The sequence below is a fragment of the Phaenicophaeus curvirostris genome, chromosome 4, assembly GCF_032191515.1.
Source record: "Phaenicophaeus curvirostris isolate KB17595 chromosome 4, BPBGC_Pcur_1.0, whole genome shotgun sequence".
NCBI classification, from domain to species: domain Eukaryota; kingdom Metazoa; phylum Chordata; class Aves; order Cuculiformes; family Cuculidae; genus Phaenicophaeus; species Phaenicophaeus curvirostris.
In genome coordinates, this window is record NC_091395.1 from 21,825,714 (window position 1) to 21,851,264 (window position 25,551).

Genomic DNA, 25,551 nt, shown 5'->3' on the forward strand with positions numbered 1-25,551 from the left:
GTCCTCGCTTTGAAAGGGATGGCACGCTCAAAGATTTTCTTACTTAAACCTTTAAAACTAGCTTAATATTGTTCCCACTTACTCCCTGTAACCTCCCCACAGTTTTCAGGAGAGACCTGCATGTGAGATAGGGAAATCCATGCAGAGGTCTACTACATGCTGGCACTTCCCCAAACGATCCCTCTGTAAAGCTGCCAACTTAATCCACATCAAATGCTCTTGAGCACCCTCATCATTTCCTCTTTCCTGATGTCTTGCAAGGTCAGCTGCAGATTCTCCGTCTTTCCCTCAAGCTCTAGGGTGACTTTTTGTCACCACTGGCATTATTAAGCCTTCTGTTTCTTGAGGTAGCTCCATCATTTCCCATGGGCTTGTGCACAGGACCAGCATACGCTGTCTGAAATGTGGGTGACCTGCATCTTCTGACCTTCGCATTCTTGGTACTCACAGTCCCCGTTGAAGGAAGGGTCCTTTTCCTTTTCTGTATCTATTTATGGCATCCTAATCCTGGCTGGGCAAAGTTTTAAGTCTCAAATGCCCCCTGCAGAGGCAACTGGCCAGAAGCTCAAAGAAAACAACTTATTTGCACAAGTATTTACATAAGCCTGTGTGAACTTCAAGACTAGTTGCATTCCCTTCCTCCAGTAAGGGCATTAAGAAGAAATTCCACATTTTAAATCTCAGAATTAATCACAAGTTACAAACTGCAGATTTCAGGTTTTGTTCCCCTCAAATCCATTTTCGTCTTTTCTCTGGTTGTATGATGTTTTTTCCTGTGTTTTCTCTGAGCCTTCCTGGATGTTTTCTTTTCCTCTTTTTGTTTTTGCTCTGCATTCCCTCCCTTCTCCCTCCCCACCCCCCTTCCTCCCCCCATTCTCTCATGATCATGTTTTTGCAAATGGACTTAGCTTCTGAATTTCGATGAGGCTTAAATGAATCAACAGCCTGGGAGAGACCAAAAGTCACTGTATTCTCTTCCCAGATGTTGCTGGAAGATCCTTTGATGCTTGTAGCAAACATCAGATGGTGATTTTCTGGGTGACCTTCTCTCTTAGGAGAGAAGGAAGCAGGAATAATGGGAATAAAATCTTAGAATGTAACATTTTGTAATAATTTGTAGTATGATAAAATGTTGTTTGTTAGGCATTTGGGAAGTTAGGGACTGTTACTCTTGGGAGTAAATTGCAGGACCTCCCTAGCATTAATTACTTCTCAAGTTAATGTTAGGAATTGCCTGAGTGTTCTGCTAGCGGTCCTGGTGCAACCGAGAAGATGCCACTGACAGAAAGGACATCCCAGCCAAGATTAGCAAAGCACAGTACTAACCTAGTCTTGCAGGCAGAATGGTACCTGATGAGGACTCGTGGCTGGCACATAGCACTGGAGCCTCAGGAAAATGGATTCAGTGCTTTCAGCAGCAGGGGAGCATGAAACACCCACTGAGCTGAAAGCCACTGCTGGTGACTCTTGGTCAGGGCGGTCTGCGTCCAACCCTTTTTCTTTAGGAGATAGGAACCAGGAGGAAAGGGCGTGTGGCACAGCATCAGCAGTCGTGAAAAGTCTGAATTTGGAACTCTGTGACAGATCTAATGAGCCTTCTGCTTCCTAGGTTTATTTTGTAATGGGAAAAATTGGGAACGCACATTTTATATTATGGAGGAGTTAAAGCTTTGGTGTGGGTAGTTAAGGCATTGTAAGCCCCAGAACAAGGTCGTGGTCTGGCTTGATTTGTATTTTCTTCTATTCCTTAAACTTCTTTAGACTGCACATTGTCCTTCTCAGACCATTCATCAGTCCTCCCCCACTTCCTCTCTTTCTCTCCTGTTTATTTTCAAGGAAAAGTGGATTAAATAAGAAATAGTGCCATACTCCTCCTACTCTCTTCCACAGCACACCCCTCTCCAATGTTCCCCCCAGCCTTCACTGCACATCTACAGTGCAGCTGAGGCTTGGTTGCATTTTCCTTAATATTTTTTGTGACTTGAGTATTTTGTAATTACATATTTATGGCTGACTTATCTGTTTATTTGCCTCTTTACAGATGTCACCATCTGTTTTTTCTTTAACCTCACTTCCACTTGCTGATCTCTTAAGTTCATGTCAAAGGTCTTGAAGTGTATTTATTTTTATTTTAGTATAGAGGCAGAGAAGCCAAAAATTAAAGAGCAGGTGTTCCTTGTTTGATCTAGAATTTCCAACAGCAACAGGAGAGTACCAGTTGTTTTGGGATACTACCCCAGGAGAGATCAGTTTTACAAACTGGTTGACTTCCAAACGTAGCTGTGTATGATGCCAGCAAATCACCATTTGCAGATGGCTCTGTTTCAAGACCTTCAAACTATTCTCCTGTGTTGGAACTGAGGATGGAGGCTGAGTTTTTGAGTAACAGGTTATGCTTTATCACCTGTGTCTGATGGAAATCTGTTAAGAAAGGTGTCATGAGCCACAAAATGCAGAATCTCTTATGACAATTTATTGCTGCCACTGGGGCCTGTTAACATGTGCACACTTGGTCTTACAGCCATTAAGTCTTAAGGTGAAGACTCTCTAAGCATTCTCTAATATTAGGTGATATCTACAGGACGCTTGTGTTGCTGCCGTGTTGATTTTGGTGTCCTGCGGTTAGTCCCACCGCAAGAGGAGCAGGGAACCTGGGTCCTAGCAATGCAAAAAGAAGTCAGAGCATGGAGCTGTGTGCTTGAGGGCTTGATGGCCAACTATGGTCCATCTAACTACCAAAAGTTTGGACTGAAAACAAATACAAGACATCCTCTCTGGTGCTTGGGGTCTTTTCACCACGCTCTCCCCACACACTTGGCAAACATCCTTCCTTGGGCCGTGTTTCAGGGCACCAGACTTCATGTTTACTTTATAGGCCATTAGCTACTATCCCTTGGTTAGCTAGGGGATCTTATTTCCTTATGCCAAGGTTATATTTGGCTACTCCATGACTAAGATAAGCCTTTTCGGCAGTTCTGATTTTTTCCAGTGCTTCAGTGAGCTGCAAATGAAGGCAGTCAAAGTTCTCATTCTCTCCTCAGTCCATTTTTCCTATAAGAGGACTTTTGATGGCTGTATATCACTGAGAAGGCATAAAACTCCCTGCCCCACAATTTGAGCCTTTCTGTGGTAGCTTCTGAATTTATGAGCGTGGGCAGTTCATTAGTGAAACAGTGGGTGCCTCCTCACACCGATCCCTTGGAGGCTTCCAAGTTCAGCTTCCAAGAACGAGGTTTTCTAAGCTTGTTGCGGACTGGGAGCAGTTTGTGTGTTTAATCAGGCTGTAAGTACTAAAAGCCTTCAAAAAAAGAAGCAGAACTGTTGTGCAGTATAAAGAGCTGTTAGTAATAAAAAGTTATCAGTAAGAAGCAGCATTCGAAGCTGCTATTAAACTGTCATAGTATCTGCTTTTAGAGACAGAACAGGAACAAAACTCTCTTCAGATCTCTGTTGTATATATGGAGTGTAGGCAGCACTCGTAAAAGAATTTTGTCATGTGGTGAAGAATTTTCTGTGTGACATTATTGTTACTACTGTTTATATCATATGATTTTTTTTTCCCTAGGTTCTGCTGTTTGGCAGCTGATTGCATCATTCTTGAAACTCCCAATATCAGGGACCCATTGCATTGTAGGTGCTACGATTGGGTTTTCTCTGGTGGCAATTGGCACGCAAGGAGTCCAGTGGATGCAGCTTGTCAAAATTGGTAAGTGCTGTTTCCTTTTATGCATGAGGGTATGTGAAACAGTGAGTGCTGCCTGCAAAAAGAGTTCCCAGAATTCTGATTTGTGCTAGTAGCGCTCCCTCCTTGAATCGCTATCCACCCTAGTCTTATCATTCAGAAGATGCACTGATGCCCTGTTCTTTGAGGGCTGCAATGTGTCTCCAGTGGAGAAAGGAGTAAGACACAAGTTGCACTGCCCCGGTGATAACCTGAAGAGACATTGTCCCTCAGAGACATCCTTCAAGGTGACATTCCTCCTCTTTTAATTCTTTTTGTGGCAGCTCATACTACCTCGTTCTTGCTCTCAACAATGCTCGCCGTCATGTGAATGCCCACAGTCATGTTTTTCCACCCACCAGCTTCAGGGAAATGAAAGCTAGGCATGCAGCACATGTTTAACTCACAGCCTCCCACGGCCAAGACCAGAAGAGCCAAGCTCTGAAGGAGTTTTCATTATTTGGAAGCCTTGTAGCCTGAGTCACAGCCTAAACCCTGTATGAAAAGGATTTGATGCTGAAGGCACAGAAATACAATTGAGCTTTAGAGAAGTTGGAGCGATGCGTGCTTTTTTTAGTTCTGTTGAAAGTAGAAGAGAGTTTGCAATGACAGCAGAATCTATCTGTTAACTATGCCACAAACAATAAATCACTCTGGATGAGATTTCCAGAGTGCTGCCCTGATCTGGTTTTATTGAAATCAGTGGGAGTTTTGCCACCTACTTCAGTTAAATCAGTCTGGACACTTGCAGATTTGGCCTGCAAAAAATGTATGTGAATAATTCATTACCGTTGATGCTTCTATGGCATTTTGGAAATTGAGACTTTTACCCTGAAAGCAGCATGGCATCCTGCTAGGTGTAGTTGCTTTCCACTTGCTTGCAGCATGCATGGTCATGGCGATTAGAAAATTACAGGGCTTTCTTGGTCCACTCTACATCAAACTACAAGAAACCTTCCTGTTGAATCTGATTGCTAAACTTCCACAAAGTTTTCAGGAGATGCTTTGGCTGATGTTTGTAACATTACTTTGACTTTCATGAGTGTCCATGGAGATTGAGTTGCACCAGTTGTAAGTAAATATATGGAACATTCATTGCAGTTGTACAAGAACTGTTTTAAATTTATTGCTTATTAACTACTAAACTATTTTGCGAGAATGCTGTTTCTTTCATGTTTCTTTCTTTCTTTTCTTCAACACAGTTGCCTCATGGTTTATTTCCCCACTGTTATCTGGCTTGATGTCTGGAATCCTTTTTGTACTGATTAGATTCTTCATTTTGAAAAAGGTAAAGAAATTGCACTATTATAATGAGTGCTTGGTGTGAAGTCTGTGTTCTAGGCTCTCATTTGAGTGCTGGCATTTCCAGGGTTGAAAGTTTGTGGTGTGCTTTTTGGACAGGAGACCAGTCATTTTTGTTACAGCCATTGGAACTGCACTTGCTTTTAGCATTTCTGAAAGCTCAGAGTAAGTAACTTGACAAGTGTTTCAGGCTTAGAAGGTGCTATGTGATAATTAATGTTGTATATTCTGTTTGATTAAAGGACGGTACATTGAGATTGCTTCTGTATTAGTAAAAACTTGTCGGCATTGGTTTAGCCTCACCATAGCTGTTATGACTGTTACTCAAACAGGACAGTCCTTCGTTGGAGATACTCTAACTGGTGTTTCATAGCGGTGAAATTTTAAGCTTTGGTTTTCTAAAATATCAGACATTAGAAGATGGGCATCTGCATATTTCCTAGATTCTCAAGAAACCCGAATCAATGGGTTTTAGTGACCTCAGTAAAGCAGCAGCTTTGAGGTAACATCAGTCCATGTATCTCTGCTGCAGAAGACGATTTGCCTGCCACTCTGCATGAAATGGAAACCACTTTTATCTGTTCTTTCCACTGCTGTTGCAGCATTCACCTTGCTAAAACAGGGGATTGCAGTGCATAACTGTGGCCTAAAATAAGGGACACTATATTAGCAGTTATACAGGGAACTTAAATAGAGGGAGGATTCATTCTTTTGCTATAAATAACACCACCTGCAACATCAGCTTCATCATTCTTTATTTCTGATTTAAATAAATGTCAGCAATAGAAGTGGGTAATAAATTTCATTAGACTCACCTTTGCATTTAAAATTACTCAAGTTGCATAAAGGACAAGGAAAAGTTCCTCTCTTGCATTCAAAACTTAAGAAATTAGTAATCAAAATCACATTAACTCTGATATAAAAGCCACATATGTAAATATTCAAGTGGCAGAAGAAGTTCAAGCTAAGGAGATTGTCTTCTGAATGCCATCTATGCCATTCACAGAGTAGTAAGAGCTTCTGGCATATGCAGGTAGTTACTTGCTTTGTGTGTATGCATAAAAAAAGAGCAGCTTTTTAGCTTGCAGGTCCATGGCCTGGTGCTGAGATGGGTTCATGCCCTTGTTGTGGCTGTGAATAGCAGCTGGCCCTGTGGATGCAGCCTGTGCTGCATCCAGGGCATAGCACAGGGCAGCCACAGCCTGCCTTTGGCTCCCTTTTTATAGCTTATGGCAGTAGGAAACAAGACCACATTAGCCAACCCTTAGCTGTGCCAGGATCTTTGCAAACACACAGAACTCTCAAAAGGCCAAAGCAGCCTCCTCACAAAGGCTTTTTCCCTGGCTCACATGGTGCATTTCCACTGCACCTTCAGCTGAGCCTTTCCCTGTGAGCACCACGGGCACAAGACCACAGTGGGCAGCAGGCACAACGGCATGCTAAATATTGCACAATTGCTTTATGTATGCTACCTGTTTGATACAGCTAGACACTTAATATTTCAGAGGTTTCTGTTAGTTGATGGAAGTGCTGGGCTGTCTTGGTCCAAACTGAGTGGTTGGGAACAAGGTTTAGCGATGGACACATTGCACTGATGCTTGAAGCCCTGACCCCAAAACAGCAAAGCCCTGTCCTGCTTAGCACCCTTCAGCTGTGCTGAGTGGAAGGGACTCCTCATCTTGGAGACAAGATAGGTAAGAAAACGCTCTCAGAAAGAAACTTGCCCTCAGGTCACCCTGCAGGTCTGCAGCTGACGTGAAAGTACAACTTCTCTCCCTGGTTCCCATTAAGTGTTAAGCTTCCGCAGAATGCTGGTGCTTGCCAGGACCAGCATTGGAGATTCAGGTGTAACTAGACAGGTCAACATCCTCTTTTCTTGCTATCCACCTAAAAGCTCCATCTGCCTGGCAGTGACTTGGAAGCATGTTTTCCTCACAGCGGTTTATGCTGACATTAATCTTGCGGAAAATCTAATGTTTCCTTTTTTCCCCAATTTCTGTGCAGGAGGACCCTGTGCCCAATGGTCTCCGTGCACTTCCAGTGTTTTATGCTGCTACCATAGCTATTAACGTGTTTTCCATCATGTACACAGGAGCACCAGGTGAGTTATCCGTCCACAGCAGGAGCCCCGGGAGGGAGGCTTCCCACCATGCATAATGATGCTCTGCCAGCATGCTTTAGGGTAGCTGTTGACACTGCACGATTATCTCCTACATTATGAGTTAATGAGGGCAAGAGTAAATCATACGCCTTCCCACATGCTTCTATTTGTGCATGCATTTTTGTGACTCCCTCCTGATTGCTTGGGTTAGTGGGGAAGAGCACAGCTACAAAAAAATCCCTCTTTAGAGGAAGAGGAAAACTGGGCTGCCAGTCTTTGGCTTTGTAAATCTGAGCATGTGTTGAGCTCTCAAAGGTGTTCTGGGTATGTGCATCAAGGAGAGAGGTTCAAAGCAGGTAATAAGAGCAGCTAGGCTGCTCGCACTCAGTCTAATGCTGTAGCTCCATTGCAAACTGCGGAGTCATGTTTCTGGCAGATCTGGCACAGAGCTTGTTAATTAAATTTACTTTTTGATTTCCCTTCAGTGATAAGAAGCCCTGAGCCTGTTTCTGCATTTAATGCATCTTCTTTCTTGGGCACTGTGTTTTCATTGCAACTCAGTAGAAGGAAATGATGCATGTCATTTTCAGGACTTTATTTTTTTTTTTACTATTTGTATGTTTCATATACATTTATATGTTTGTGTCTGTTTATATTTGTGTATATTTGAACCTATAGTTTTATTTTTATGTTTATGTATATGTTTATATTCAAACATTTTCTGTTTATATATTTGCATTCATATGTTTATAGTCATCTTTACTTAAGCAGTGTAGATTTAAACACGTACTTGCAGCAAAAGAGTTCAGAAAAAAATGGTGTTCTATGCTCTCAACTGCTTGAGCCATGAATGAACAGACAATTGAAGAGGAAGACTCCTGAACCTGCCCCTGAAGTAAAAAAGCAGGCTTAGAAAGTGACTTTAAATATAAATCTGTTTTCTCTAAAACCTGCCCCACTACATGTACTACATAAATGCAGTTGGTAGATTCTACCTCATAGCACAGCATTACTGAAATTAATAAAAAGCTTGTGAAGTTCCCATTTTGAAGGTAACATAACTCAACTATTCCTTTTTCTTAAGTATGACTGGCTACGTATCCAAGATGTTTCACAGTAAATCAGCTGTATAACCAACATTTCCTTATTTGTTGTACTGCAGAAGTAGGTCAGGCATTCTGCAGTGACTCATTAAGCAAAATAAATTAAATAAGAATCTTAATGGGCCTTCTGTTTCAGCTTAGTGGACTCTCGAGTGCATGAATGAGAAGATGGGGCTCCTTTTTTGATGCTCAGGAAATACATATTTACTCTCTAAGATCTCTGTCCTCGCAACGCTTGCTCACAAGGATGAATTAATCCCGTAGGTTTCAAGATAGGCATGCATATATGGGTCCAAGCTCTTTCTTCATTAAGAGTCTGATCATTTAATTGAAGGAGTGCAAGGAGCTCTATTGGGAGGATACTTACAGGAACATGAGTTATTGACGTGATGGCACATTGCAGGACTGAAACCTCAGCTCTCAAATGCTACATTAAGCTATTATCATAAGCAGATAGTGGCGTAGATTAAGCTAAATGTCAGGCTTTATTGACCAGAGCAAAGGTCAGGTAAATACTTACCCTAATGGGCAGCAGAGTTGAACATGCATTAGTGTATAAAATCACTGCAAACTTGTTTCAGCAGCACCAATAAGTGAATTTTGCATGTGACTTCTTTGGAAATAAGGTGACGGTGGGGTAACAGAGAATTGGAAGAGTTAACCTGCAAATGTTTGCATGTCAGCTGGACCTTTAAATACTGCACTAACTGATACATATGTTAAAAATGATCAGCTCATTCATGTTGGCTTTGAATACATTGTGTACACATGCTTTTCTGCCACAGACTGCTTTTCCGCTGCCTGAAATAATTCAGTCATATTAATTTACAGTTACATTGGGTTTTATTTCTTTGTCTTCACAGTTCTGGGACTGATATTGCCAATATGGGCCATTGCTCTAATATCAATTGGCGTATCCGTGGTATTCGCTGTCTTAGTCTGGATTTTCGTGTGCCCCTGGATGAAGAGAAAAATAGAAAGTAAGTAGTTGCTTGATGACGTGTGAGTGATGTAAAATCATGGAAAATTTCATTTCAGAGCTGGAAGTGCCCTTGAGAGGTCACCTAGTGCCGGTGACCCACCCACAGGCAGGATGTGCTTGAACTATTCCTTGTGTATTTGTGTAACCTGCTCTTAAAAACCTGCAGTGGCAGAAATTCAAAACCTTGTTAGGCAATTCAGTGCAGTGCTTACTACTTCTAGAGTCTAGCAGAAACAGGAAAATAAATCCTGGAATATAATCCATTTTATATTTCATTAAGGAAACATTAAAAAGGAAAGATTTGTCTGAATTATTATCTTTAAATGACTTTTTTAAGTTTACCATAAGTTGGGCTGGTCACAGCTTTTAGCTTTGCTTTGCTACTCTCAACAAATGCAGTATTTAAAACACAGAAAAGTTTCAGATTTCACCAGTAAATGAGCTGCTCGGTGTTTTACTTCAGTTACTTCAGCAAATTCTGTAGGAAGAAACAAACATGCTCTAGAATTTTCTTAGGAGCATTTAGTAAAGGTAATTGTTAGAAAGAAATAAATATGTATGAAATGGAGCCAGGTTATTGTATCCACACTGATCTATGCTGTTGATGAAAACAGTGGAAACATAAAGAGCAAGACAGATAGAATGGGTTTAAAATTACACTACTGTTATTTCCTTAGGCCGGTTAAAGAAAGATGCTGCACTGTCAAGGATATCAGATGAAAGTCTTGATAAAATTCAAGATGAAGAAACACCAGTCTTTAAAGAGCTTCCTGGCGCCAAAGCCTCTGACGAAAGCACGATTCCCCTTACTGGCTCAGTTACAGAAGCTGCTGGGGCATCAGATACTATTGCAAATGGAAACCATCCACGTGTACCGTATGGTAAGAAACTAAGACAACACGGGTTTATCTTCTCCCTGTTCCAATAGGGTTTCTTAACTGCAAGTGGGTGTCTGTTGTAAATGGTAAGTTAGTGTTTGGGGTTTCCAGCTCTAACCCCTCTGTAGCACTTATTGGGAAAGATGCTCATTTACAAGTGTCATCTTCTAGAGAGGCCTTAAGAACAATTACATTTTGTTTGGCTGCATCTCAATTTTAAAACCAGCTAAAACCAAAAATTACTTTCCTTTTTTTGCTTTATTTTGTATGCTTACTGACGTTTCCATCCTTTTAAGCAGTGGAAAAATACAGACAACACAAATTGCTGATGTATGAAGGTTAAATTCAGCATAAAGATTACTAGATTACTACCACAGGAGATGAAAAGATTTGGGCTTTAGTTGACAAACATATGACTACTTGGAGCCTGTCCACTAGAAAAATCTCATGTGTTGTTCTCTGAACGTATATTTATAAGTAGGCTTGTGTGCGTAAAGCTTTTTTTGTTCTCCCAGGCATTGGGATCACACACCCCCACTTAGCAGTCTGCTGACTTTGATATCACTTTGCTAATATCTACACAGCCCTATAATTTGGTTAATAAATTCCTGATAGATTCAACTAATTCTTACAAAATCAAATAAGTCATGACGTGAAGCCCTTTGACTATGCGCTTCCAATTTTAAAATAGCTAAAACCAATTCTGAATGCTGCACAGTGGAAATGCAGGGAAACAAAAAAGATTGTTTCTTCAGAAATGTTGCCTTATCTGTGATGTGTCCTATGCTAATGTTAAATGTATACAGTGGGAATAACTGTATTCATAGGAATAAGATATAAAAAATGTTGGAAGAGCTGAGGAAATTTCTCCACTAAACGTGAACTTTTTTGCTTTCTGTTTTTTTAACTTATTTTTAAAAGTTATGTAAATGTCTCTTAAACGTAGGTGCTCTTGAAAGGTGACCTCATATTCAGTATGAAATAACAGTAAACTGCCTTTCCTGAAATACTTAGTATGCCTATTCATTATTATGCTTAGTCAACTTAGACAAAACCTCAGAAAAAGTATTTATTTTGCAAGACAGTAAGTTTGTAGAAATTATTTTTTCAAAGAACGTGAAGATTTAACCTTCAAGAGTCACCTTTCAATAGCCAATCCCAAGTGACTTGCTGCAGGTCTGTCACGGTTTAGCCCCAGCCTGGCTTGACTGACAGCTAAACATGTGCAGTTTTGATCCCAATTCCCTCCTTGGACCCGGGGAAAGGGTAATACTAAAACTAAAACAGGTTTAAGGAAACAACAATAAGGGAAATACTATTAATAAATAAATAATGAAATATGTACAAATATATAAAATTGTTCCCTCCCAATGACATATCACTATGGATGCTGCAGAGCAGGCATGGGGAAAGAGGTCCTGGGCTGGACTCAGAGGCAGGAGGGAGCTGGACTCAGAGACTGGATTAAGGAACATGCAGATCCAGGATCAGGGCAAAAAGACAGATAAGGTCCTTGGTTTCTATAGGAATAAGTATAAGCAATGGCCTTTCTGCGTGCCAGTGCCCATGTTATCACCTCTAGAGAGAAACACAGTCTGAAACGCATGCAGTTAATTTTCAGAAAATGAAATCACTTAGATGAGGCTTATCTGAGCAGTTAGAAAACTGATTCTACTTTAGCTCAAACCAGAACAAGTTGACGTAGCATATCTCGGGGAGACCCAGTGCTGGAACAAAACTCTTTTTGCACAGAAGATGAGAGTTTGTTTTGCACTGAATTGAATCGTGGCTTATTCACTGCGTATATTGCAAATTGTTCTTCTTTGTCCTAGACTCTCAGATGGCTGCTGTTTTATTGTCTTGTGAAGTGAGAGGGAGGGGGCTTCTGTATGACACTGTAGAAATAAAACTTCTAAAACTCTCCCTTTTTAGGAAGGGCATTTTCTATGACGCACACTTCAGTGAAATCACCTGTTTCCAATGGCACCTTTAGCTTTGATGGCCAGGTGAGGAGTGACGGTCACGTTTATCACACTGTGCACAAGGACTCAGGTTTATACAAAGACTTGCTCCACAAAATACACCTGGACAGGGCCACGGATGAGAGGCCAACTCAAGAAAACAACTACAAACTGTTACGACGCAACAACAGTTACACTTGTTACACAGCTGCTATTTGTGGCATGCCTGTGCATTCCTCTTTTAAGGCAGCGGATACATCAACTCCAGAGGACAGTGAGAAGTTAGTGGGTGACACTGTTTCATACTCCAAGAAGCGAGTTCGCTATGACAGCTACTCCAGCTATTGCAACGCAGTGGCTGAGGCAGAGATTGAGGCAGAAGAAGGTGGGGTGGAAATGAAATTGGCCTCTGAACTCACAGATCCTAACCGTCCACCAGTTGATCCCGTCGAAGAGGATAAGGAAGAGAAAGACACATCTCAGGTCCATCTACTTTTCCACTTCCTCCAGATCTTAACAGCTTGCTTTGGGTCCTTTGCCCACGGAGGTAATGATGTCAGGTAAGATGATGAAATCTCACAAATCAGCAAATCTACAGTTAAATGCTCGGAGCAAGGTTTGCCAGCTTGGCCAGTCAGAAAGCATATTAATTTCTGCCGGCAGATGATCATCAGGGCTGTGTTTTGAAAAGCACGTGACATTGATGTCCCTGGTGGTTTTCCAGAGTTGGGCTGCTCAGTCTATGGTTTATTTTCTTCTCAATGGTAACATGTTTTTCATTTGGTGGTCTAGTGGGAGATGTCCCTGCCCATGGCAGGGGGGTTGGAACTACATGATCTTTAAGATCCCTTCCAACCCAACCCATTCTATGATTGTGCAGTAATTAGTTTAAGTCAAGTTTAATTTTTGCAAGCTTTGAGGCATTGAAACTCCCTCTGTCATGCAATGGCTATAAAAGCAAACAGGACTGTCCCAGCCCCACAGAGTTCACAGTCTATTTTAACTGCAAGATCAGACACCATCAGCGAATGTGAGGTTTAGACTGTTTTTGTCATTAGGTGGATTTCATTTCTTGTCACATTGTGAAAAGAAGTATGTGAAGGATGTCTTCATTTTAATTGCTGCAGCCCTTACAAACTTCCTTTTGCTGAATCTTTTGCTTGGAGTTTTCTAGGGGTCTAGGACCATGTAAGGCAGCGTATCACTAAATAGCCCAGAAAAACTAACAAGCCTTAACACTGAAGTTCTATTGTAATTCATCAACTGCACATACAGCTTCTCCAGCTGCTACAGTTCTCCTACCAAAATAAAGAGATACTCCCGAGGAGCCCAAGGCATGTTCTGATGCCCCATGCAGAGAGGGTACATGGCCTGTAGTTCATCTCCTGTTACTCTTTTAAGAAGCTTCCCATCTCCCAGCATAGTTCTAGTATGCAGTACTCCCCAACAGGAGTTTTATCCAGAGCCACTATCATGATTGAGTTACTCCTTGAATTTGGAGGAAGCCCGCAAGTTCATGCTTCAGACATTCGGCTTATGTATCTCCTTAAATCCTGTGGTGTTAATGTAATTTCCCAGGAATAAAGGAAAAGGATTATCCTCCAGGAGTCTTTCTGTGATGTTTATACCGAGTCAGATAGCTGAAAAAAAATCTCAAAGTTGGTCTCAGAAATGTTTATCTGCACCTCATCGCTCTCCATCTTCTGTTCAGACCCCTGCAAAACTGTGTCTTCACTCCTTTGTCAACTTCTTTCCCTTCAAAGGCCTGACTGTGTTTTAATGCACGAAGTACAAGACTTTTGACCGAAGGACGTAGGATGTAGGCTCAGGATGGAGCCTCTCTCTGGGGAGGGACTTTTTACAAAGGCATGTAGTGATAGGATGAGAGTGAATGGTTATAAATTGGGGGAAGATTTAGACTAGATATAAGGAGGAAATTCTTCACAATGAGGTTGGTGGGGCCCTGGAACAGGTTGCCCAGGGAACCTGTGGATGCCCCATCCCTGGAGATGTTTGAGGCCAGGTTGGATGGGGCCTTGGGCAGCCTGATCCAGTGGAATGTCCCTGCCCTTGTCAGGGGGGTTGGAACTGCATGATCTTCAGGGACCCTTCCAACTCAAACCATTCTATGATTTTATACCTTCCTCATCTGCACTTACACTGCTCATCTGCTTATAACATTGCCTCATCTACAGGGCCCTACTGCACCTCACTGTCTTGGTGGCACATGGCTGAAAGGGCAGTTTGGGTTGTTTTGTTCTGTCCCTTGCAACAATGCATATTTTTCCTTTAGGAACTGGCTGGACTGCATCTTCCTTAGGGCCTGGAGTGATCCATTTGGTATTTAGTAGGCACTCTTCCCTGTATTGTGATAAGGTCCTCTTAGACATCCATTCAGAAGCTGCTTGTTGAAGCAGCATTCCTTATTTGCGTTGTAGCTGGGGCCATACTGAGTTCCCTTCCCGCTGAACCCTTGCTGTATTAGCTGTGCCCTGTGGTGTTGATTTCAACATTTGCAGTGAGGCTTTGCAGCCTTCATAACTTCCATAGTCCTCCTTAGGCATCTGGGCAAATGCTGTCCCACGCAGCAAGGAGGATGGTTATTGCTCCTCACTCTTGTCAGCCAACTGATTTAACACACAGCTCATCTCAAAAACACTTAGAAACATGTCTTTTGCCTCCTTGTTGTGAGAATTCAGAATAGGGCTTTCTGAAGAGCCTTCTTGTCCTTGCTGTCATTCTTACTCCCTTTGTATTTGCAGGGGTCTGGCTCGAGAAAGGAGTCCAGGGTCCCCTCATCCTCTGGATCAGAAAGCAGCAGTGCAACTTCCTTCCCTCTCACATGGTTTCTGTTGATCAAGAGCTCTGCTTTGAGCACACTAGGCAAGAGCAAAGCTCCACAGAGGCCAGTACCCATGCTCTGCGAGTGGTCAGCAACAAGAGCCAAGGGAAATGTAGGAAAAAAAGGACAAGAGCTGCTGATATTTTGTATAAAGTACCCTAGGAAATAACATTGCAGAAAGTTCACAGCCTACCACAGTAGGTGCCCCTGCTCCTATATTTCTTCTAGATGATGTCTATACATACTCTTCAAGGACTCACATGCTTGTGCAAGCATCACTTGCCTTTTCTGTAGCAGGCAAGGGTAGTAGACTTTATTAAAAGTGATCTGTAATGATGCAGTCAGTTCAGAAATCAAATTTGGTGTTGATAGGAGCTGGACAAGGTGAAAGACAGAGTTTAGACTCTTTATAGTGTGGTTTTTGCATCTTACAGCCTAATCCCCCCCATATTCTGCATTTGGACAGGATTGTTGCCTTGGTGATATTCTTTCTTGAAAATTCATATTATTTAGTGTTTTGCAGATCTCTGCTTCTGTCAGTGATCTTACCAAATTTGCCAACAAGCCTGTGTTTTTGTTAAATGTTCTTTATTCCAAAATCTCCTTTTAAACCAAACCATGTAATTGCAAAATTAAAGAACAAGGTAGCTTCATTTTGTCAAAGCTGGTAGAAATGCAAGAAGACGGTCATGGATGTAGGATTCAGTAGGAAGGCGTCCTTGCAATTGTACTGACTTCCAGCTAAGGAATAAAAATGAAGGTCCCCTTCTAGCAAAAAAGGTTGAGTAGATAGAACATTCAGGGAATGCAGATATCTATCCTGTGGATTACATAGCAGAGACATTTTTCAGTCTTTACCTAGCAGAGCAGAAGACTTCTTATTGGGCTCTTTGCTCCCCTGCTTGTTGCATAAAAATCTGCAGAGCTCAAAAGGCAGTGCGTGGTTTTAAAAATACTGCAGCAGAACCTAGTTGGTAGCATGGCTTTCTGTCCTCATTTCGCCGAAAGCAAGCCTTGGCGATCCATCTTCCACTGAATGCTGCAATCTTTTCATCTCCCTCCTTCATTTATTTTCCTTCTGCTCATTTTAAGTGCTGCCATCAAGCTCCTTATCTGTTTTGTTTCTCAGCCCTGAATCCTGTTGTTAAAATCCCACTTTGCTCTGCATTTGTTTTTAAGCTTCTCACTCATATATTTAGGCAGCACCTCCATTGTCCACATCTTTTTCTTTGGACTCGTCTCCTACATTTTCCTTCTTCATCCTGGAACTCTGTCTTGTCCTATGTGTTCTATTTATTTTCCATCAGGCTGTTTGTTGCTATTCCTTGAAGGGAATGGAGCAGAACCATAGAACCATAGAATAACCAGGTTGGAAGAGACCCACCGGATCATCGAGTCCAACCATTCCTATCAAACACTAAACCATGCCCCTTAGCACCTTGTCCACCCGTGCCTTAAACACCTCCAGGGAAGGTGAATCAACCACCTCCCTGGGCAACCTGTTCCAGTGCCCAATGACCCTTTCTGTAAAGAATTTTTTCCTAATGTCCAGCCTAAATCTCCTCTGGCAGAGCTTGAGGCCATTCCCTCTTGCCTGTCCCCTGTCACTTGGGAGAAGAGACCAGCACCCTCCTCTCTACAACGTCCTTTCAGGTAGTTGTAGAGAGCAATGAGGTCTCCCCTCAGCCTCCTCTTCTCCAGGCTAAACAACCCCAGCTCTCTCAGCCGCTCCTCATAAGACTTGTTCTCCAGCCCCCTCACCAGCTTTGTTGCTCTTCTCTGGACTCGCTCCAGAGCCTCAACATCCTTCTTGTGGTGAGGGGCCCAGAACTGAACACAGGATTCAAGGAGCGGTCTCACCAATGCTGAGTACAGAGGGAGAATAACCTCCCTGGACCTGCTGGTCACACCGTTTCCGATACAAGCCAAGATGCCATTGGCCTTCTTGGCCACCTGGGCACACTGCTGGCTCATGTTCAGTCGGCTGTCAACCAGCACCCCCAGGTCCCTCTCCTCCAGGCAGCTTTCTAGACAGACTTCTCCTAGTCTGTAGCACTGCACAGGGTTGTTGTGCCCCAAGTGCAGGACCCGGCATTTGGCCTTGTTAAACCTCATGCCATTGGACTCTGCCCAGTGGTCCAGCCTGTTCAGATCCCTTTGCAGAGCCTCCCTACCCTCCAGCAGAACAACAATTCCACCCAGCTTAGTGTCGTCTGCAAACTTGCTAAGGGTGCACTCAATGCCTTCACCCAGGTCATTGATAACGACACTGAACAGGGCTGGACCCAGCACTGAGCCCTGGGGAACCCCACTTGTCACTGGCCTCCAGCTGGAGTTAACTCCATTTACCACCACTCTCTGGGCCCGGCCATCCAACCAGTTTTCCACCCAGGAGAGTGTGCGCCCGTCCAGGCCAGAGGCTGACAGTTTCTGAAGCAGAATGCTGTGAGAAACTGTGTCAAAGGCTTTACTGAAGTCCAGGAAGACCACATCCACAGCCCTTCCCTCATCCAGCAGCCGAGTCGCTTTGTCATAGAAGGCGATCAGGTTCGTTTGGCAAGACCTGCCTTTTGTGAACCCATGTTGACTGGGCCTGATCACCTGGTTCTCTTGCATGTGCTTCATGATAGCACTCAAGATCACCTGCTCCATGACTTTCCCTGGCACTGAGGTCAGACTGACAGGCCTGTAGTTCCCTGGGTCCTCCCTGTGACCCTTCTTGTAGATGGGCACAACATCAGCCAGCCTCCAGTCCAGTGGGACTTCCCCAGTCTTCCAGGACTGTTGAAAGATGATGGAAAGGGGTTTGGCCAGCACATCTGCCAGCTCCTTCAATACCCTTGGATGAATCCCAGACAAGAGCAAAGAGAAAAACAGAAAACTAATCTAGAAATTAAAACCTGCAGGTAGTTCAATGATTGACCTGTTTTAGAGCACATTTTAAGCATGTTTTTAGACCTGTTTTAAGCATGAGGCATACCATATGGACTGAACCAGAAATACTTTACAGAGCAGAAGTGCCTCATGTGGCTTGTATAGCACTTTAGTGGGAAAAAAATCATATGGAAGTCTCCCTTGTTTCATTGTGCATGCCTCTCCCCTGGACTTGGAAGAGTTAAATCAGTATTTTGCCTTTGCCTGCAGGGCTAACTCATAATAAGGGTAGCTAGACACCAGTTTCTTCCAAGTTAATGCTTTTTAGCACTGTAACGATACCAACCACATTTGCTGTAGGAACTGATGTTTGCAGCAGTCAGGGCTTGCATTTAGGCTGACATCAGCAGGGATCCTAGCTGGAGCAGTTGTGCGTTAAAAAAAACAGGGAGTCATGATAACTCCTTATTTGGGTGTTTTGTTAAAATCATCCCCTCCTGTCCCCCTGCCACAGAGCTTATATGTACTGTGTCAATGCTGGAGCCCTTCCAGGGCTGGGACTAACTAAGTCGGGTCGAGAGCCTTGTGACACCATCGTGCACATGGGCTGAATGAAATCTAAAGAATTTAAAATCCCAACTAAATGTGTTGGGACAGAACTGCTGAAAAAAGTTGTTGTTGAACTTAATTAGTGGCACCAAGTGAGCAGGTCCCCCTGGCTCAGCACCCGCACACAAAGGGAGCATGCCAGGTCATTGCAAGGGCAACGGGAGAATAAAAAGGGCAGGATGGAAAAAAAGACCTGGGCCAGGAGTGTGACACAAGGAGAACTGCCAGCTTCCTAAATGCTTGTTCAGAGCCAGCTTTCCAGAGGGGCCAGGAGGCTGGGCTTTGTTGGCCGTCAGGGATTATATGCACCTATGGTTGAGCTGGACTGAGCTTATTTTCTGTAAATATAGATTAGTTCAGCAGGAATCATGATGATCAGGAGCTCAGCACTGCAGCTGTGGCAGCCTAACCTGTATAAATGCAGGTAGTGGGAGAATTACGAAGCGGTAGAGTTTATACTGCGTTTCAAAGTGTGGAAACATGTCTGAATCAACTAGTTCCCAAAATCGAGGGCAGTTGGGCAGACTGTTTAGGAAATGGCTAGAGAGGATTGCTTATCCCATAGCTATCTTGTGTGCTCAGCGCAACGGTGGCTGTGGCTGCTTTACAAAGTTGGGAATGAAAAAGCTATGATCAAACGATGTGTCCATCCCACAGCCCATCCAAGCAAACAGGAAGATGCTTTCGTTGACTCAAGCAACCTCTAGAGTTCATTATTCCTTGTATTCTTGCAATCAAAGTGGGATGACCCACAGAAAGACACTGTAGATTGACATGAGGTTTGCTGATTAAAATCTGCTGTTCGTGCGGTGAACAAAGTCTGAGCCTTGTGCTCCTACACACCTGTCTCTGCATGTGTTTAGACTTCTCTCATACAGATTCCTTCTACTGTAAAGGGTAGCCTCTTCTGTTCCTTCCTACCCTGCCTCTCTGTCTCAGGCCATCATTCCTGCTGTCACAGAAGAAACCCTGAGGATGACAGAAGAGCCACATGCCCTGGCTTGTGCAAGCAGGTATCTATCTGCCTTGGGCTTGTGGATTGCGGCCACAGAGGAAGGTGGTTTATGATCGTGTGAACAGGGTGACTACAGACTGTGCTGCCCACCTGTGTCTGTGCACACCAAGGTGCAGGCAGGGCCGAGATTTAGTTGGCACGTGCTCTAGGGAGGAGAAACTTGCTTGCAGATATTTCACAGTTGTGTGTGGGAGCTCAGTTTTGCTGAATACCTGCTGCATAAATTCCTTGAATGTGGCTGCTCTAGTTAAATTTCATGTGGAAGACTTTAGGACTACTCTTGTATATTCATACTCAGAATTATAGAAAAAAGAGGTGATTTGTGTTAGAGTCTGCAGGTAGTGCCATACAGATTTATGGCACAAGCTTGACGAAGAATAGCGCTCTCATTATCCAAATGGTACATTACTGAAGACAAGATTTAAAACTCTTTCAGAGCTATAGTAAAAATGTTTAGTATTTTTTATATATTTCTACACATTCTCTCAGTGATTTTAGGGAAACTGAACTGCTGCCAGCTAGGGAATCCATTGTTAAGCAAAGCAATGCAATTAAAACTAGGAAATACCTGGTTGCCCAAAATACAGGGAGAAGAAACTTTTTCTTTCACCTCCCTGCTGACTTCACTGGAGCTTTAGGTCAGAGGTCACAAACAGCAGTGGGACTCAACTTTTCCCCTCTTCCTAAAGTAAATGCAATGGGATTAAAGGAGGGAAGGGCCAGAACATTGCCAGTATCTCACTGCACACAGACAGCTTAGTGGGATTCAGTCTCCTAATTAAAGAATCTAAAGGAGCTATAATAAGGCTGGATTACAAAATCAGTATTTCTTGTTTCCTCCCTGAGACCTGCAGTCAAGATCACTTAGAATATTTTGGGAACTAATCTGTCCGTTATAATTACTAAGAGCAGGCTGGAATCTGGTTCCTTCCCTTTTTAATAGCAGTCCATCCTGAAAGTGCAGCCTGTGTCCTGAGTAGATTTCACTTGTGTCCTTAGTTGTGCAGGTACATGGGATCTTTGTTGTGCTGTGCAGGCAAGCCAGAGAAGAGCAGTAAGAAACAGAGGGGGGGCTCCGGTGGGTGCAGGAATCCTTCCTGCTGTGAGCAGCGCCTGTGACTGGGCTTGCTGAGGGAAGGCTGGTGCTGGTGGGCAAGGGGAAGGACGGACCCAACCCTCCAGGATCCAAAGAGCTGGGGTTTCAAGACCAGCATTTATAGTACACAGTGATGAGCTGCAGGAAGAAATGTGTAGCCTTCCTCACTTATTAATGCACCCAAAGCTTGTGCTTCACAGGGCACAGTATGACACACTTCTATTGCGCTATAATATGCACACTATTTCAAAAGCATCCAGTTATTGGAACTAGGATAAAACTCTCTTGGTAATCAGAGATCTCTGGAGATTAGGACATATTTTTTTTCTGGGTGGTACAAACAGGCATATCTTCCATGCACCCTTACTCAACTGGGTGATGTTTCCAAACGTAACTACAGCATATTCAGAAATACCATCCCACTTATTTTCCCAGTAGAAAGTTTGTGAAATCCTGCTTTGGGAAATACTCAAATGACTGGAGATTTTGTAATTATATTTCTAATGTTGAAAGCCTAATATATACTTCTCAGACAGCTATTTTGTTCATCATTCAGTTTTAATCAGTGATGATGTATGTGTCAAGCTCCTTTCACTCAACTGAAAAAAATGGCTAAAACACAGTCTGCTTTTTCAGGTAGCAGAGAATCAAAGTATCATCATCAAGTAGTCTGTAGATTGTGGATCGTAACACAAAGCTTATTCAGAGCATAGGATTCAAATACAATTAGATTTTCTTTTTGAGCAACTCGCTACTCTCCCCAAATAAGAAGTAGTGAGGTAATGGTAGTATTGCTAGTTCATGAAATATTACAAGTTTGGTGGTGTTTGGTGATAGAATATTCAATTGGTGGCATCCTTCCATTACTGAAAAAAGACTCTTAATTTCTACTTAAAAAAAAAAAAGATTTTAGTCCTTTTTCCTTCAGAGAAGGGCCTGGACTTGCGACCCAAAGGTACCTAAAAATCTCTGCATCTGTGTGTGCATGGAAAACTGTAATTTTTAAGTGACTCATGATAGCTGAATGTGGGGGGGGGGGGGTGTTGTCAGTAATACTATCTGTCTCACAGGAGAGAGGAGAAGCCAACTCTATTTATAGTTCAGATTCACTGTCAAATGCTATCTTTCACAACAGCTATATAAATGGTGTGGGACAGATTCTCCACTGGCACAAGCAAGCAGAAAAAAAGAACTTGTGCCAATTCATGTTAGTTGAGAGAGCTAGGGAAATCATCACGAGGGTCAGGCAACACTTCAGAAACACTCAGCAGCACTTCACTGAACCACTGTGACACGTGTCTGCAAGTACAAGCATTACTGTAGATGGCATTTAATCCTCTATCACGCTACTGGGGAAGGCAAATGGCCCCTACGCGCCGCCCCTGCTGCAACATCCTGCGCCCTGCAAGTAACTGGGCGCCAGCAGAGCCTAGCAGAGATGGTGACAAATGCTGGGCATGGAGATTACACTTCACAACAGGCAGACTCAGAAGTTAGGCTTCTTATGCCATAGCGCTTTATAAATGAATCATAAAATTAGTTTGTAATGGCCAGCCTCTGGTGCTGAGTGGAAAAATTTGTATTAATATACAAAACTAAAGTAATACCATAATGGGAGTAGCCTATCTTGGCTCTTAAACTCAAAAGCTAAATAATACAGTAACATCCTAAGAATTACTTCATTTACATAGGAACCTAATGGCAATTGTACATATAGATGTGGATGGGGGTTTGGAGCCCCTGGATGACCATCCCAGGCTTTTTTCTTCTCCCTCTAAACTACCATGAATAGGACTTCGAACTCCAGCACAAAGGACAGTTAGTTAAGGCAAGTAGAATTGCTGAGTGGGAGAGAAAGAGAGTATTGCTTCTTAAAAATAGACCTGTGAAAGGATTCTTAGCCAAATGCATGGAAGATCTGAGGTCTGCTTTCCTGCTAGTTAGGTCTTGAGTCAAATGAGATAAAATGGGTGGGAGATGCTGTGAAAGCCACATCCAAGTCTATCCAGCATCCTTACGGTTCATCTGCTTAGTTACTCAGCTGTAGGAGACATCAGTTAACCACAGAAGGTCTCAAAGCATAGTCTCTTATCTAACAATGCCTTTTTTTTTGATGTAGGAGACATCAGTTAACCACAGAAGGTCTCAAAGCATAGTCTCTTATCTAACAATGCCTTTTTTTTTGATGTGTTGTTTCTCTTTTACTCTACTGTTGGGACTGGTTGTCTTCTACCGATAAACTCTTCCTAGTCTCAAGGATGGCACATGCTCATGGTAATGTGTCAAAGCTGATCTCTGCAGTACCAAGATCCTAGTTTTTGCAGTTAGGCAGATGCATTCATTGTGGGCTTTTGGCAGTTTATTGATGGAACAGGCCTAATGGCTTCTTAAAGAGTTCTCCATTGGCATAACAAAGCATTGATACCACAAGCCCCTGGGGTCTAGACCTACTGGACAAATTTAGAAGCTGAAGGAGCCCTCTGAAGAGCTATGAGGGTGGTAGATCAGAGCCACTGACTGTGTACCACTGCCGATTTGCTGGCTGTTGGTAGCCTCTATGCAGGTATTCAGGCTAGGAGATGCTGTTGTCCCTAGGAGCTGAATGTTTAAGTCACACTGAACTTGATTTAAAGGGAGGGAAGAAATGTCTCTCTGCTATAGATAACAAGTAGTGCAGATACCCACAACCCCAAAGAACTGCAGTTATTTACCTTTCCGCTTTTCCAAGCAGATACGGGTCAGGGCAGTCTGCAGTTTAAATACAGAGTGGAGGATGATGTGAATGAGAGCAGCCTGGCAGAGAAGGACTTAGGGGTCCTGGTTGATGAGAAGCTCAACATGAGCTGTCAATGCACACCCAGAGCCCAGAAGGCCAACCGTATCCTGGGTTGTATCAAAAGAAGCATGGCCAGCAGGTCGAGGGAGGTGATTCTGCCCCCTATTCCTCTCTTGTGAGACTCCACCTGGAGTACTGTGTCCAGTTCTGGAATCCTCAACACAAGAAAGATATGGAGCTGTTGGAAAGGGTCCAGAGGAGGGCCATAAAGATGATCAGAGGGCTGGAGCACCTTTGCTATGAGGACAGGCTGTGAAAATAGAGTTTATTCAACCTGGAGAAGAGAAGGCTCTGGGGAGACCTTATAGTGGCCTTCCAGTACCTGATGAGGACCTACAAGAAAGCTGGGGAGGGACTTTTTACAAGGACATGTAATGAAAGGATGGGGGCGGGGGGCATTGCTTTAAATTGGAAGGGGTAAGGTTTAGACTAGACATTAGAAAGAATTTATTCACTATGAGAGTGGAGAGGCACGGGCACAGGTTGCCCAGGGAAGTTGTGGATGTCCCATCCCCAGAGGTGTTCAAGGCCAGGCTGGATGGGGCCTTGAGCAACTTGGTCTGGTGGGAGGTGTCCGCCCATGGCAGAGGAGTTGCGAGTAGATTATTTTTAAGGTCCCTTCAAACCCAAACCATTCTATGTTTCTATGGATCCAGTGCTCCTCTGCTTTCTTTTCCTACAGGGAAAACATCAGAATTGCTGCTTATGTTGGTGTCAGCCTCATCTCTTCTGATCTGTTGGGCAGCATCAGCCATCCAGATCCTCTAAGGCTGAGCATAAATCAGCAGAGTTTTGCCATGCCTTCCGTTGCCACAAATAAGAAAATAACCTTTTCTTTGAGGATTAAGCTTAGTTGATTTGCAGAGTTGTAACATTTGCAAATAATTAAAACTGGATTTTGGCATGAAAGAGCATAGTCTGCTGCTGTAGTTTTTGAAGCCTTTTCTGTCTTCCCATTTACATTAGGACTGACAGATATCTGTCCATAATCTCTTCAGAACACTCAGGAATTGCTCCAAATGTACCCATTATTTTCAACAAGGATGTTGCCCCATGTCATTCAACACTATAAGAAGAGATGATCAGTTTTCCCTTTATTCATCTGATCAGTGTTTTTGTTGCCTTTATCCATCCTTCTGCACCCATTAGTTGAAGGTACAATGAATTACCTTTCTTTTTCTATGTACAACAAGGTATTTAAATGTGCAAGTAACTTAATCCACGCCTAAAAACATGAAGAAGTTACAGGTCGACTCAAAAGATTAGATCAAGAATATCTTGTTCCTTGAAGGTAAAGTTATTCTTGCATTTAGGCACTAAGGACTTTTCACCTGCTGTCCATCCACTCATGCAAAAACTCAACAAATCAAATGCATATGCAGGCACAGTATCAGGCCAGAAATTTGAAGTATTTTTGCTAGTGGAAATTAGTCTTTATTTAAAGTGTATTTAGTTCTTCATTATACTACCCAGTGTCTTCAAACCCACTGGATTTTATTATGCATTGCAGCTCACTAATTTATTTCCAGCATCTTTTTCAAAATCTATAAGTATTATTCATTTCTTTTTATATCAAAGAACATTTTAAAGTGTTCTCGTTTGCCTCGCAGCTTGAATGTTGTTGTGTGTTTATGAGGGAAAATTCCTTCCTAGTTACTTTGCTTCTGGACCGCTTCTCAGGGCTCAAAGCTCAATTTCATGAAGTCATAGAATCATTAAGGTTGGAAAAGACCTCTAAGGTCATTGAGTCCAGCCATCAGCCAACCACCACCATGCCTACTCAACTGTGTCATGAAGTGCCACATCTACATGTTCTTTTAACATCTCCAGGGAAGGAGACTCCACCACTTCCCTGGGCAGCTGTTCCAATGCTTCACTGCTCTTTTGGTAAAGAACTTTTTTCTAATAAATAATAATTTCTCAAGGACTAGAAGAAAGAAAGAGGATTTCATGTTGACTGGATGGGTCAAGCTTTGCAATGCTGAGGACCCTTCTCACTTGGCAATTAGCGCTCAGCACCTCATATCTGGGAAAGATGGGTTTCAAGTAAATTATTAACTGTCAATTACAGTGGCCTGGCTTGCGCAACATTTGACGTTAAAAGTGGCCCTTACTCCATCTGTGTGCTTTGGAGCAAGACCAGGAGCTAAATTTAGGCAGTCTTGGCTGCAAGGTGAGCATAGCTCTCAGTCCTGATTGCAGCGGTCACCGTGACTTGCTCTCTTTATCAG

The 25,551-nt window shown here is 43.0% G+C and overlaps 1 protein-coding gene across 7 annotated transcripts in view; it reads left to right on the top strand.

Annotated features, from left to right (window-relative positions):
• The window catches only part of SLC20A2 (solute carrier family 20 member 2), a 59,337-nt gene that overhangs the window by 25,896 nt on the left and 7,890 nt on the right, over window positions 1-25,551 (top strand). For all 7 annotated transcript variants that reach the window (XR_011337338.1, XM_069855492.1, XM_069855494.1 and 4 more), the window contains exons 3-8: window positions 3,566-3,706; window positions 4,924-5,009; window positions 7,028-7,124; window positions 9,091-9,207; window positions 9,887-10,090; window positions 12,020-12,608. Coding sequence is in view for 6 of the 7 variants with exons in the window: in XM_069855492.1 (XP_069711593.1) it covers window positions 3,566-3,706; window positions 4,924-5,009; window positions 7,028-7,124; window positions 9,091-9,207; window positions 9,887-10,090; window positions 12,020-12,608 (1,234 nt within the window). In the remaining variant the exon portion in view is untranslated. The remainder of the gene's footprint in view (window positions 1-3,565; window positions 3,707-4,923; window positions 5,010-7,027; window positions 7,125-9,090; window positions 9,208-9,886; window positions 10,091-12,019; window positions 12,609-25,551) is intronic.